Here is a 15,972-nt window from a genome sequence, read left to right on the forward strand (position 1 = left end):
GATGTAAGCACAGTGACGTAGTGCAAGAAATTAAATCATCATCGTTGTGTTTTTGTTGCTGGTATACCACAAAACGAGGCATTGTAGTTTTAATTTCTTGCAGAGAGGTAAAGCAAGTGCCGAAGTGCGAGAAATTAAATCTACATTGCCAGGGCCGGCTTTAGGGCGACTTTAGGGCGGTGCGACCGGTGCCACCGCACCGGGTGCTGGCTTCCTGGGGGCGCCGTGTTTGCAAGTTTACTAAGCTTTTGAAGCACCTGCTGCAGCGTTTCAATTACCAGGCCTCACATAAATGTCAAGAAAACTGGAGTGATTAATTATCTTCCTGGAGAGAGAGCAGCATTTTGTATAGTTGAGGTTTTGACTTGTGTGAAGTTAGTGCAGAGGGTTAATATGCCTGCTGCAAAGAACGTGTACTAAGTAGATTACAGAGTGCATATGATGTAAACAGATTACTGCTTTCAAAAGAGACATCCTTCTGTTACTTGCCATTTATAACTTAAAGTCCTAATATAGAATAGTGAGCTATTAACTTTCATCCCAGAACTGCATACACACTGCAAAGTATACATTATTAGAACATTGATTAATGTTGCAAAAAGGGTTAATTTGGCTAGAAATCAATTCCTATTATTAAAGAAAACTCCCAACTATGCTGTTTCTTTATCGACTCTGCGTTTGTGCTTCTCCACACCAAGCACTCTTAAACTATACTGCCTACCAGTATGGATGACATGTGACTCCTACATTTTCAGTCCTTTGGCTTATGTAACATTTCCTATACACTGATTTACACACGTATGATTGATTGTCTCTGTGTAATGTGTGTGTGATGCAAAGTGCTTGGACACCCTACACTGGTATGAGTGGCACTATATAACTAATTCAATGTATCTGAGAGAGTGAGGTTATGGTGACTTGGTGACTGTTAAAGGGTGCTAATGAGGGAATCCGTGGCAGAGGTGGTCATTGGGGGGGCGCCAACTAACATTGTCGCACAGGGCGCCACCAGCACTAAAGCCGGCCCTGTACATTGCCATGTTTTTGTTGCTGGAATGCCACAAAAACACGGCAATGAAGTTTTAATACCTGACACTTGTGTGATATGTCGTTAGAAAGTGGACCAATAATGATGACGCATCTGTTATCTATGAAGTGGTATGCAGAACTACATTTCCTGAGCTTCCCTTATGCCACATGCCTATGTCTCTATACAGCTAATGTGAACATCAGTGCTGTGCCTGTCTTACAGATATGTAGGACTGCTTTCCCCAAGAATCCCACATACTACGATTGACACGATAATTGCAGTGTGTAATCTTTAATTTTCACATTTTTTCGGAACATTTATTACAATTTTGAAAGACCTCTGGGACCACCATAGACCGATATGACTTAATCTTCTTGCCAGCTATACCATTCAAAATGCTGGGTTCTGACGATTCCATTCTCTATCTAGGATTGAGGCATACAGGCCATCATGGTAGGACAAGGAAGAATGGCTTGTGATCTTTTGAAACAGGCCAGTGTCATTCAATGCCCCGGTCTCGGACAGCTTAGTGCTGCCAATGGCAGACAGAGGTAAGGCTAACCGAGGCTAAAGTCTATGTTGGTAGGTTGAGCTTGATGCAAGATGAGTGCGGAATCATAACTGTCTTGTGTGTCCAGAGTACAGGTACCACTGAGACCACAATTGCCAAAAGGTACACCACTACTTGAACGGTAAAACAGAAACAAAAAATTATGGCGCAATATTCTTAATAAGGTGGTCAAAATTCATTTTTTTCCACAACTGAAAACCTTTGTGTTAACATAGTTTATTTTACTTCAAGGACTATTTGATTTTGTTATTAGAGTTTTGAGTCCTGTGAACACTGCAGGGTAAATCTAGTGAGTTGTGTAGTATAAAAGCAATGAGACCATAAATTAATACATCGAATTCTGGTAGGGAATTCAGCCACTTATAACTTGTGAATTGTTCCACACTGGGTGAAAACTAATAAGTTAACTTGCAATATTTTTTTTTTTATGTATCTTCACTTTTTAGTTGTGATTTGGTACTGTTAAGTTATGTGGTAGAACATCCTCTCCATTGCATTGTTTGTAATTTTTTACCATTATATTTCAGTTGTTATAACATATACTTTATTATGTCTCTTGCTTCAATCTTTTTATTATGTTTTCTTATTGTTTGGTATGTGTGTGAGCGTGTTTTTTTATTTCTTTCTATCCTTTTTGTTATTGTCAGAACCCCTCTCAGAGGGCCAAAGGGTAAGCGTGAGCTACTGGGCACAACCATGGAGGCAGTGCCGGTGACCTTTTACTTTTATGCTCAGGACCCAACATACTATGGGTCCAGAGTAACTGGGCCAAGCACTACTCCTTTAGCACTTGACTCTGTGATCGCTGTGGCCGAGCAGTCCAACGCTCCTCGTGGGCAGTAGATGCAGGATAAACCAAGGCTCATGTCTTAAAAAACTCACCAGTGACTCTAATATGATGATTATGCAGTCCAACGTTAATACTTAGAGTAAAAAGCAGCGTTTATTTCGTTTGTTAGACAGCTATAGACTTTTTGGTAACGAAGGGGACATAAAACGAGTGATATTACTTTTCTGTTTAAGTTTTATTGGCACAATGAGGCATTAATGCATCCTTCTTTCTTTGCTTCTCTTCCGTCTCCTCTTTCTGCAGGGTCTTCTGCTTAAGGCCCTTGGAGGTGGAGTCCTGGCTGCCGTTGTCCCTCGGACAAAAGAAAGGCTCAGGTAAGTGTTTTTGCGTATTCTCGATTATAAAGGGGAGGGTGTGGGGGACAAAAGAAACTGTAGTATAATGTGAGAGGAATAGGTGGATGGAGTAACTAAAAAGAAAGAAATAATCAATAGCGATGAAGTTCTCAAAGTCCTTTTAACTCTTCTTGTTTTTTCCCTTTTTTTATTATTTAAGGCTGTCCCTTCTTTTAGGTCTCTTTTCTCATCCCATCCCCCTCACGTCTCTCCTTGAATCCCTACGTTCCAATATCCCCGCAGGTGCCCACGCACCTGGGAATGCCACGTCCCTCCGGGACCGCGGCAAGGAGTCTCTGCGTTCTTCTGTGCTGTTTGGCTTCTTGTTCTTTCGGTCTTCTCACCACCGTCAGGTTCGGGTTTTCCACACTTCACTCCGATCCGGAGTCTTCTTCCCCAAAGGTGCTGTCTCTTCCTCGGTTCACGATTCCTCTTCGCAAATGCTCTTGCTTTCGCCCGCCGCCCTCTGTGTTCCCAGAAGTCTTTTTAACGTGCTCTCTTCACCGTCCTGAGGCGTGTCGCACATGACGTCAGTCATCTGGTCTTTGCTTGCTCCTTGTTTAAAGGAGCTGCTTGCCCATTTTTCTTCCTTGATGTCTTGCTGATAGTAGTAAGGCCAATTGGCGAAGGGGGACTGTAAATATAGGAGGGGAGAGATTCATGAAGGGATGGTATCACACTTCATTTCTTCTATCTCTTCTTCTGTGACAGGGGTTACCTGACTACAGCACACAAAATAATCCACACAGTATCCGCTCAAGGCTAGAACTTGTTAGAGCGGTGCTTCCCCCATGGGTACTCCCACTGTGCTTTCTTTATATATTCTGGCAGATTCTAGGAGGTAACCCCAGGTGCTGCCCACACTAGTGATGTGCATCAAAGGCTGACTTTGGCCTGGAAAGATTCCAAATCATCGACGAGCTCTAACAAGTCTCTCACTATGGCCCTGCTTCCATCTTACACCAACCGCGGTCTTCAGACGACTCTAGGAGCCTGTGCTCCACACCAAGAGGCTCTCACTGTTTCCTTCCCATTGTTCAGCTGGATCACAGACACAGGTGATAGCCCACAGTCTCAGTTGAATGAGCAACAGCCAAAATCTCAGTTGTATGGACGATGGCCCACCACACAGGGTCACAGATGTAGGCAATGACCTCAACAAGATAAGTGCTACCGGGTAACTGCCCGCTACTTCACTGCACCAGTGATGGTGTAGTTGCTGAATTCCACAAGAGAACAAAAGACTATCTCACAATACCAGTCCTGACTGCAACAGGTGCATCAAACTCTGTTGACTTAGATCCACTTGCCAGGGTGCCAACTGGGCCTCGCTCCCTCCAGGTTCTCTCCTTTTCCTCACAGTATCCGCTGGTCTTGGTAGGCAGCCTGACGGTGTTCCAGGCACAGGGCATGTATTCTTGGTTCATGGGCGATGGCCCCTCACCTCTATGGGAGACTGACACGCCTTGGTCCTGATTTCAGTAGCAAGAAGTCTTGGTGATCTTTCGTTTCCTGATGAGGCGGTGCTATTCAACAAAGTTTGGGGCATGGGCTCCCAACTTTATACTCAGACACACATGTGATTTTGTGTCTCACCTTTAGAGTTCTTTTTGGGGTTGTTGACTCCTTTGAATTTCTTTCTCCTCTGCATTGCCTTTGTCAAAAGGACAGTCTGCATCAGAAGACATGGCTCTAATTCTGAGTGACCCACAACACAGGCCAAGGGAGTAACCAGGGATTGCCCCTGGCTGCCAGCCTTAACATGAAATATGCCCCCTAAAGTTCAAAGGACTAAGCTGCCTTCTCTATCATATTCCATGGTAATGCCAGCCTTCTCAGTCCCACCATATCCCTGACAATGAACCCAGGCCCCACTGCCCGGTATCTCTTCCTGGAATCAAATAGCCCCTTGATGTGCACAGAGTATGTCCTGCTCCTCTTTCTTCAGTGTGTGTGTGCATGTGTCCCCCATCCCAGCTCTCAAGAATGTCAGCAGTACACATCTCCAATCTGAGGGTTGTAGTCCTCTGCAGGCCATGGGCTTCCAAAATAAAACCCACAGGTCACGTCTTCATGTTAGGTACCATCCACAGGCACGCACATGCAATCCAGCATACACTCAATTATCATGTTATGTTATGTCATATTGATTTGTATAATGTACTAATCACCTGAGAGGGTACCCAGGTGCTTGGGAAGGTGTGTAGGTTTGTGGGCCCCAAAGTGCTTATACAAAGAGCCATGTCTTTAGAAGTGAGGAGGAGGCTCTGATGCGTTGTGAGAGGTCGTTCCACATCTTGGGTGCAATGTAGGTGATTGAGTGACCTCCAAGTTTGCTTTAGCAGATACGGGAAATGTGTGCGAGTGAGGCAGAGCGTAGGTGTCTGGTGGGTTGGTGAAAGTGTATGCGTCTGTTCAGGTATTCTGGTCCTTCATTGTGTAGGGCTTTGTATGTGTGCGTGTGAAGTTTGAACTGACTGCGTTTGTGAATGGGGAGCCATTGAAGCTTCCTTAGGAGCGTGTGATGGGGAAGGTCGAGTATGAGTATTGCAGTAGTGTTGTGGATGGTCTGGAGACTGTGTAGGAGTTGTTTGGAGATTCCAGCATAGAGAGTGTTGCCGTACCATTGTCTAGCCTGCTAGCGGTGAGTGCTTGTATGACGGTCTTCCCATTCAGCCACAGTTCTGTATGCACCCAGACCTGGCAGGGTATAACTTTCTGTGCTGACAACAGCTCAGTCGAAACTGCTGTCAGCCTGGCAAAGGCTTTTTTGCATGTACATTAAAAAGAGAGAATAGGGCAGTCAGGTGGGAAGACTGAACCCCCCACCTCCCACAAGCTCTCCTATGCCATGGTCCCATGCACCAGAAAAACCAGATCAGGGGGCCACTCTTTCTCCTTCCACTTGGCCAAAGCCTGGAACGCCCTTCCACTCCAACTCAGACAGACAACATCGTTTCCAAATTTCCTAAGAAACCTCAAACTTGTCTCATTGACGGTCCCCCTCCTTGATGGACTGGAACCTGCACCCCTCCACCCCCAGCACCTTGAGACCCTTGCGGGTGAGTTGTTGTGCTTAACAAAAGCCTGATTGATTGATTGATTGATTGATTGAAGGCATATTTACAATTTGAATGAAACAAATGGGCAGCCGGATTCTCCTGCTGCATATTTTCAAGGTACACTTTGCAGTATTATGTTTTTATTTGAAGGAAACGTGTCAGGCTGGACCTGCACTTTTCCCAGGTTTCGAAAATGTATTATTGTGGGAATCGAGCATTTTTTCAAAAATGAAACATGCTCACCAACTAAAATTTTCAGACCTTGTTGGGTTGGAAGGCGCTATGTATTCACAAGGCTGTGTTGTGTAAGGAGAGTCTGGTGAAAAGGTAGGTGGTTTTATCACTCAGGTGAGTTTCTGTGATCTTGTGCCTCGCCCCATCAACCTCTTCCTACCCTTATGCTGAAGGTGATTTCCATTACAAATAGCACAGTATATTCATTGTGAGAGTATTTGAGTTTTCATAAGTGTTGCTTTATATCTACTGGTTTGTGATATGTTAGACTTGGTGTTGTTCTCTGTGGATATGCATGTGGACGTCTGTGATGTTGGTCATGTCTGAGGTCTTGGTCTTTGTTCCTTTGGGTGTATGAGGGTGTCTCTGAGTGTATCGTAGTGTCTTCAGGGCCATTGGGACGCTATTTAGCTGTTTAGGGTGTGTGGTGTGAATGTTTTTACCTGGCTGGTGGGGCTGATTGTAGGTGTTTGTGGGGATTTGTAACTAATAGTATTTAATCATTTTCTTCACATGGTGGAAACTTTACTCATGAGAACACTTTGATGGTGTCTGCGATGAAGGTGAAGAAGATGAACAATCACGTCACGCTGGAAAGACTGTTGGATGTTGCCAAAGAAACATCATTCAGGTAAGTCGGTGACTAGAAGGTATACCAAATCTGTGGACCTCCTGGGAAGCATCTTGGTATACACTCTAGGAATCCGGATCTAGTTTTTACTCTTTCAACAAGAGGAGCATAGGGTCAGGTTATAGACATATTCTTTTTTCCCTCCTAGGTGGACCAGGAACTTCAACAATAGTCAACTACACGTTTAGCTTAAGGACAGCTTGCAGGTTTATGGCAGCTTGCCTTGAGCTAATGCCCTCACTGAGGTGCGTTTGCTGCCAGCAGAGCCACAGCACCACTTTGTACAGTTGGTTCAAGGCAACCTAGCTCCTGTTTTGTGTCTCCTGGCTCTGCCATGAATGTTTAGAACAGGGACAGGTTGTAGGCACACTCTCTCTCTTTTTCCCTGTTTAGGTGGACCAGAACTTCGACAACCGTCAACTAGACATGTTTAGCCTAGGGACAGCTTGTAGGTACATGCTTTGCAGCTTGCCTTGAGCTAATGCCCTCACTGAGGTGCGTTTGCTGCCAGCAGAGCCACAGCACCACTTTGTACAGTTGGTTCAAGGCAACCTAGCTCCTGTTTTGTGTCTCCTGGCTCCGCCATGAATGTTTAGAACAGGGACAGGTTGTAGGCACACTCTCTCTCTTTTTCCCCATTTAGGTGGACCAGTACTTCGACAACCGTCAACTAGACATGTTTAGCCTAGGGACAGCTTGTAGGTACATGCTTTGCAGCTTGCCTTGAGCTAATGCCCTCACTGAGGTGCGTTTATTGGCAGCAGAGCCACAGCACCACTTTGTACAGTTGGTTCAAGGCAACCTGCTTCTCGTTTTGTATCACCTGGCTCTGCCATGAATGTTTAGAACAGGGACAGGTTGTAGGCACACTCTCTCTCTTTTTCCCCTTCTAGGTGGACCAGAACTTCGGCAACCGTCAACTAGACATGTTTAGCCTAGGGACAGCTTGTAGGTACATGCTTTGCAGCTTGCCTTGAGCTAATGCCCTCACTGAGGTGCGTTTGCTGCCAGCAGAGCCACAGCACCACTTTGTACAGTTGGTTCAAGGCAACCTGCTTCTCGTTTTGTATCACCTGGCTCTGCCATGAATGTTTAGAACAGGGACAGGTTGTAGGCACACTCTCTCTCTTTTTCCCCTTCTAGGTGGACCAGAACTTCGGCAACCGTCAACTAGACATGTTTAGCCTAGGGACAGCTTGTAGGTACATGCTTTGCAGCTTGCCTTGAGCTAATGCCCTCACTGAGGTGCGTTTGCTGCCAGCAGAGCCACAGCACCACTTTGTACAGTTGGTTCAAGGCAACCTGCCTCTCGTTTTGTATCACCTGGCTCTGCCATGAATGTTTAGAACAGGGACAGGTTGTAGGCACACTCTCTCTCTTTTTCCCCTTCTAGGTGGACCAGAACTTCGACAACCGTCAACTAGACATGTTTAGCCTAGGGACAGCTTGTAGGTCCATGCTTTGCAGCTTTCCTTGAGGTAATGCCCTCACTGAGGTGCGTTTGCTGCCAGCAGAGCCACAGAACCACTTTGTACAGTTGGTTCAAGGCAACCTCGCTCTTGTTTTGTGTCTCCTGACTCTGCCAAGAATGTTATTTTTTTAACATATTTTTATTGCCAGTTTACAACATCCATTCCAATCATATATTCGTAGCACTCAGCTTTTAAATGGATTAAAGATTTTCTCACCAGTCGGCCTTTTCAGGTCTTTTCCCCATCTTCTAGCTCTAAGACCCATGCGTCTCTGTATGGGGTACCACAGGGCTCGATCCTTAGCCCAGTGATATTTAATCTCTATGTTAACCCGCTAGCTACAATTGCCGAAGAAGCTGGGTTGTCTATCTTTTCTTAGGCGGATAACACCCAGCTAATCTTCTCCTTATCCTCCAACGAGCTATCTAGAGTGGGAGTACAAAAAGACAAGGTGGAGCTGCAGGAGAGGTGAATTGGAGGTACAAGCAAATATGGCGTGTGCTAAAAGAGACTGGTTTGAAAGTTGAGTTACAAGTGGAAAGTAGGTCGTGAAGGGAGACGTGTTTGAACAAGATCGCCTGACAGAGTGGGATCTAGTGGAGTAGAGAGTCAATCATGATTCTGTGCTTTGAGTTAGTGCACTCAGCTTCACCTGACCTAAATAAACACGATCCTGGCACAAGTACTTTTTGAGCTCTGTTCTGCAACCCTCAGAAGATATGGAAAACCTGAAGCAATTGTGAAAAGATTTTTTGGTGACGTGTTGTGTTAGGGACACTATAGCTACCTTTGCTTGATTCTTATCTGGATATGGCTGACAATGCTTTCAACTCGGCTTCGCATGCCATGGGTAAGGGTGGCATTGAATTGACATAGGGATTGTGTTGTACAACTGCATCACCCTACCTTCACAGAGCAAGACTATTCCTGTCTCAGCCTCTGAAGGCTGTCGCAGGTGATAAGGCCACCTGTGAACTCTTATGTACCTGAAGCAAACTACTATACCAATCGGTCCAGGGTGATGTTCAATCTGTCTGTGGACATTTTTGGTGGGAATTGTGACATGTTGCCTGGTGTGGGTGCTTTTTGACACCTGGAGGGAGTTGCATACCTGACTGCTAAATGGGATGATATTAAGCAAATTAGAGGGGGGGGGGTGAATAACCTGTCTAAAACCTGGGCATTTAACAATATTGCAAAGAAAGGGTTCTCTGTAGGGATAAATCAAGCAATTCATTTGTCAACAATATTCAACTTGTAGGTATGTCTAAAGCAGTGGGATCTATGGGTGTCTGTTCACATTGGTGTTTGATTGTAGGCATAAGTGAATGGCCCAATGAAAAGGTGTCATCCTCAATCATACTTTGTGTCATTTTGGAAAGTTGGGAAAGTCCTAGAAAAAATAAAGATGCCTTTAAGTTCTGTGTTTAACTTGTCACCTCTGCAAGTGCTTTAAAGGCAGAGGTCAAATGTCTGGCTATCTCTTCTGACAAATTGCTGCAGAATTGGTGTTTATATTTCTTTCTCTGAATGCAAAGTGCAAGGAGTTTTCAAAGTGAATTATGTGAAAAAGTGTAGGAAGCTGGCTCCGTATGTTATATTGCCACTAGGTGATAACATGCAGAGAGTCCAAGGGGTCTCCAAGAGTACAGGGCTCAATGTTGAACCCAAAATGTTCTATTAGTGAAGTGTTAGCAAGCAGCATTAGGCCTAACACAGAGGACTGTAAAACATGTATTGCACAACCGTGATCAATAAAGGACATATGACTCAAAAAGGAGATCCACAACAATTTTAGAAAATATACTTTGTTTGTATTTTATTTTAAGACTAAGATCTTCACAATCAGGTAAGTACGTTTATAAATAAAAATACTTTTCACTTTCATAAGTTGACAGAATATTTTCAGAACAGTTCAATATCCCATGGTGAAAACAATATAGCAGTAAAACAGGTAAGTACCACATTTGCAGTTTCAGTCTTCGGGACCAAAGGTCAGCTAGGGCAAAGGGTAAGGAGAGTACCAAAACTGCACCACCAGTGGCACAGGGGCGGCTGGTTGCAGAGGTCAAAGTTGAAGGTTGGTCCAATGCTTTCCAATGGAGACTGGGAGTGCCTAGAGCCACACTGCTTGCAGATAAGTAGATCAGTTGCCGGTGCCAAGCTTTGGGGGTTAGCTCAAGCACGGGGGACTTCAAAGCAGAACCAAACATACACCACCAGGGGCATAGGGTTGCCAAGTGCAGGGTGCCAATTAAACGCCAGGCGCCCAATGCTTCTCAATGGAGTTTCTTTTTTTGACAAACAGTTTACAGGTGTGGTACTGGAGGTTGCAGGCGAGAGACCAATGATAGCAGAGTTAAGTAGAGGTGTAGGGGGTCATAGGGGCAGGAAGGATCCAGTCGTAATGCATTAATGACATTGAAAGACTTAGAAAAGTGTAATTAGAGGTCAAAGGTCAACAGACATGATCCCCCGACACCAATTAAACCAATGAAAACGCAAGTATTTATCAAGACAATTACAATAATGCAACACTAGTAACAAATGATCCAAGGGTAATGCAATAACGACCTTGATACACCTAAACAAGTATAAATAGAGGTCAAAGGTCAAAAAGCATAACCTCCTCCAACACAGTAACTAAGGAGGATGTAGGTACTCATAATTACAATTCCAATAATGCCTCACTTGTAATAAATGATCTAACAGTAATGGATTAATGACCATGAAACACTTAGAACAGTGGAAATAGAGGTCAAAGGTCAAATTACATGACCCCCTCCCACCAATTTAATGAACAAAAATGTAAGTACTTATCATTACAATTCAAACACTGCAACACTTGTAAACAATGGTCTCACCATAATGGAATAAACACCTTAAAACACCTACAATGATGGCAAATAGAGGTCAAAGGTCAAATATTATGACCTCTACAATAATTTGAAGAAGGAAAAAAATAGTACTTTGCATGTTGAGTCCAATAATGCCCCACTTGTTGAAATTGATCCAAGGGTAACAGAATAAAGAGAAAAAAGGTTAAAAAAATGTGTATTTAGGGGTCAAAGGTCAAGTTTTTTTCACCTCTTATAAAATTTGACTAGTTGACCTGTGAGACCAGACAATGACCTTTCCGAAGATACCTCACTTTGCAAAAACAATTTCACTGTTACAAAGATATATCCTTTGTACCCTTCCAGGAGCTACCATTTAGGGTCAAAGGTCAAGGACTGTGACCTTCAGGAGTTATATACATGAAATCATATGCCAATTATTCACAAAATATGCATCACTAGTGTGCATAAAAGTCAGAAAATACATTTTGAGGTGTTGAACATGTGTCCAATAACAAGACTAAGATCATTATATGAAAAACATCAACAGACGAAACCACATGTCGGCCATTTTGTAGCATGTAAAGTGCTGTGAAAGGCGGAAAAATATGTATTTTCATATATTTACTAACAGTAGTCTCTGAAACATCCATTTTACTTCTGTGAACCAATTCTGCTAGGCTTATATAAGTTTAGATTCTGCACAACAATAGAAAAACATGAAAAATGTATGTGCCTTATATCTATGTCATTGTATGACAAAGAGCCATAAAAAACACAAAAACAAAATTAAAATCAAAATCTGTCCTATTACCAGGTGAGCAAACAGACTAATAAATATTTCTGCGTATCTGCTTTTGGAAAACACTATTTTTGTTATTACCCTACCAACGCGGTCATTTCTTCTTATCATTTTCACAGTCACCTGGCGGCCATCTTGAATTGTGTCATGTGACTTCAGGGTGTTTTATAAATGTAAGTTTTATATATAAAATAATAGCACAAGAAGTACTGAAACCAAAAATATATAGTTTCCCAACATTATAATCATAATTACACAAACTACAGCATGTTGAAGCAAAGCACTCCAAAAAGTCATTAAATGGCTTGGCACTGAAGGATTTTCAATGGGCACTAATATGGTTAACATTATGTGGAGGGGCTCACAGCCCCCCCAGCCCCTTGGACCGCCACCCCCCGGGGCTTTTGAATTTATTGGGTGGCGGGCTCAAAGGCCCCCCAAGCCCTGGGGACCGCCACTCCCGAGGCTTTAATTTTTAACGTGGGGAGTATCCAAGCCCCCCCAAGCCCTGGGGACCGGCCACCCCGCGGGGCTACAAAAAGAAATGGGTGGGGGGCACAAAGGCCCCACAAGCCCCTGGGACCGCCACCCCAGGGCGTTATTTACATATTTGCGGGGGCTCATGACCCCCCGCAGCCCCGGGGACCGCCACCCCACAAGGCTTTAATTTTAAATGTGGGGGGGGGGCATCCAAGCCCCCCCAAGCCCCGGGGACCGCCACAAAATTAAATAATTCTGTGTGGGGGACTTGAGCCCCCCCAAACGCCCCGGGGATGGCCAACTCCCCGTGGCACTAACTCTTTAAATTTGGGGGTCCATTAAGGACCCCCAAGCCCCGGGGACCACCACCCCCGGGGCTTTGAAAATGTTGGGAGGTGGGTCGTGCGGCCCGCCTCCTGGAGGCCTTGTTGGCCCGGGGGACCGCCACCCCCCAGGGCTGGCTCCTGCAGTGTCCCGGAGAGCCCACCCCCAGGACACTGTAGTTTGCTATGGAAGGGCGGGAGCCTCACGGCTCCCGCCCTGCCATAGCAAACTTGGTTTTAATTTTGAAAGAGAGAGCAGGAAAAAATTCAAACCAAATTGCTTTTCCACACGGGGAGCTGCATGTTAGCAGCTCCCCATGTGGAAAAGCAATGCCGGCTCCCAAAGGACGCGGGGAGCCGGCGGGACTGTGGGGGGATTGGGGACCCCCTCACGATCCCCAATGGAGAGGGCCAGCCCCGGGGATGGGGTCCCTGTGGCTACATGTGGCCCGGGAGGGGGGCCACGCAGTCCCCCTCCCCAAATAAAAAAAAGAAAAAAAGAACAAAGGCCGGCCCCGGGGGATGGGGTCCCCGGGGCCATAAATGGCCTAAGGAGGGGGGCAAGGCAGCCCCTCTCCAAAAAAAAATCTAACAAAATATGGCCATGCCCCGGGGGATGGGGTACCCTGGGCAGATTTTGGCCTCAGGAGTGGGGCCACGCAGCCCCCTTCCCAAAGTAAAAAAAAAAAAAAAATTGGGGGTAGGCACTGGGGGATAGGATCCCCAGGGCCAATAATATTTGGAAAAGAAGGGGGGCCACACAGCCCCCTTCTTAAAAAAACTATTTTAAAAAAACACGGGATCACGGTAGAGGCCATGCCCCCTCCTTGCTGCACTCTGCAAACGCGCCCCCTGACGCGAACGCGCCCCCTGACGCGTTTGCAGCTGTGGAAAAAATTCCCCTTGAATACTGGGGGTCCCTGGGGGCCAACTAGCCCACCAGGAACCTCCAGTATGGGCCAGGGGGCTGCGTTGCAGAGAGGTGTTCTGAGGCCACGCCCCTTTTTACAACTCTCTGCAACGCAGCTCTGTGGCGCTTAATGGAGGTACCTGGTGGGCTAGTTGGTCCCCAGGGACCCTCAGGGTTAAAGAGGAATTAATTCCTCAACTTAAAATGCGCCACAGGGCGTGTTTGCACATATGTCACCTCAGGCCCGCCTCCTTCCTTCACCATTGTGCAAACGCGTCCCCTGGTGAGTTGTAAGTTGGGAAATTAATTCCCCTTCAATACTGAGGGTCCCAGAGGGCCAACTAGCCCACCAGGTATCTCCAGTATGCGCCAGGGAGCTGCATTACAGACAGGTGTTCAGAGACCGCGCCCCTTTTTACACCTCTCTGCAACGTAGCTCTGTGGCGCTTACTGGAGGTACCTAGTGGGCTAGATTGACCATAGGGACCCTTAGGATTCAAGGGGACATAATTTCCCAACTTAGAACAGACACAGGGCACGTTTACACAGTGAAGGGAGGGGACGGGGCCTGAGGTGACATTTGCAAACACGCCCTGTGGCGTGTTTTAAGTTGGGGAATGAATTCCCCTTCAATCCTGAGGGCCCCTGGGGGCCAACTAGCCCACCAGGTGCTTCCAGTAAGTGACACTGCGCTGCGTTGCAGAGAGGTGGTGCAGGCCGTGCCCCTTTTTACACCTCTCTGCAACGGCGCTTACTGGAAGTACCTAGTGGGCTAGTTTGACCCTAGGCACCCTGAGGATTCAAGGGGACTTAATCTCCCAACTTAAAACAGCCGCAGGGCACGTTTACACAGTGGTGAAGGGTGTGAGGATGGGGCCTGAGGTGACGTGTGAAAACACGCCCTGTGGCGCATTTTAAGTTGGGGAAATAATTCCCCTTCAATCCTGAGAGCCCCAGGGGACCAACTAGCCCACCAGGTGCTTCCAGTAAGCGCCACTGCACTGTGTTTCAGAGAGGTGGCCCAGTCTGTGCCCCTTTTTACACCTCTCTGCAACGCAGCTCTGTGGCACTTACTGGAGGTACCTAGTGGGCTAGTTTGTTAGTTGGACCCAAGGGACACTCAGGATTAAAGGGGACTTTATCTCCCAACTTCAAAAGGCCACATGGCGCGTTTACACAGTGGTGAAGGGAGGGGATGGGGACTGAGGTGACATGTGAAAACGCACCCTGTGGCGCGTTTTAAGTTGGGGAAATAAGTCCCCTTCAATCCTGAGAGCCCCAGGGGGAAAACTAGCCCACCAGGTGCTCCCAGTAAGTGCCACTGCACTGTGTTTCAGAGAGGTGGCCCAGGCCGTGCCCCTTTTTACACCTCTCTGCAATGCAGCTCTGTGGCGCTTACTGGAGGTACCTAGTGGGCTACTTGGACCCTAGGGACACTCAGGATTCAAGGGGACTTAATCGCCCAAATTAAAATGGCCACAGGCTGTGTTTGAACATGTCAGTTTAGCCCCCCTCCCTTCACCAGTGTGCAAACGCGCCCTGTGGCGCGTTTTATGAGGTCGTTTTAATCCCCCTGCCCTATTATGTACTAGGGGCTTACAGAGGAGGTCATTCTAATCACAGGGGTACCCCAACGCATAGTGTTCCGTAGTGTATATAGGTGTTTTAACTGTATTCTAAGTGTCTTTTAGCATAGCACTTGCTCTAGGACTCACTAACCCTTTCACTCCTCTAGTGACCCATTCAGTACCATGTACTAATCTATTCACTGCGCCAAAACCCAAACACTTATAAATTCACACAGGCACTCTCCTTGCAGTACTCTAATCATTCAGTCAGTACCCAAGTACTCATGCAGTGAGCCAGGCCTTAGCACATGGACTGCTTCAAACACCTATCAACTATGCATGCAGTCCTCTAACCATCTACACACTTGTATTTCACACCTTCAATTCCCCAGTCAGTATCCATACACTCCAGCAAACACCCTGTCATTCCCCTTGCACTCCTCTAGTGACCCATTCACCACCATGTACTAATCCATTCACTGCACCAAAACCCAAACACTTCTAAATGCACCCAGGCACTCTCCTTGCAGTACTCTTATCATTCAGTCAGGACCCAAGTACTCATGCAGTGAGCCAGGCCTTAGCACATGGACTGCTTTGAACGCCTATCCACTATGCATGCAGTCCTCTAACCACCTACACACTTGTATTTCACACCTTCAATTCCCCAGTCAGTATCCATTCACTTCCAGGAAACATCCTGTCACTCCTCTTGCACTCCTCTAGTGAACTATTCAGCACCATGTACTAATCCAGTCACTGTGCCAAAACCCAAACACGTATAAATTCACCCAGGCACTCTCCTTGCAGTACTCTAATCATTCAGTCAGTACCCAAGTACTCATGCACTGAGCCAGGCCTTAGCAC

General features: G+C 46.2%; 1 protein-coding gene across 1 annotated transcript in view; it reads right to left on the reverse strand.

Annotated features, from left to right (window-relative positions):
* Positions 1-3,207: 3,207 nt before the first annotated feature.
* LOC146805726 (zinc finger BED domain-containing protein 5-like) overlaps positions 3,208-15,972 on the reverse strand; it is a 94,834-nt gene continuing 82,069 nt past the window's right edge. The window contains exon 2 of the mRNA XM_085623816.1: positions 3,208-3,420. Within this exon, the coding sequence (XP_085479942.1) occupies positions 3,208-3,420 (213 nt within the window). The remainder of the gene's footprint in view (positions 3,421-15,972) is intronic.

The sequence above is a fragment of the Triturus cristatus genome, chromosome 8 (genome assembly GCF_964204655.1).
Source record: "Triturus cristatus chromosome 8, aTriCri1.1, whole genome shotgun sequence".
NCBI classification, from domain to species: Eukaryota; Metazoa; Chordata; class Amphibia; order Caudata; family Salamandridae; genus Triturus; species Triturus cristatus.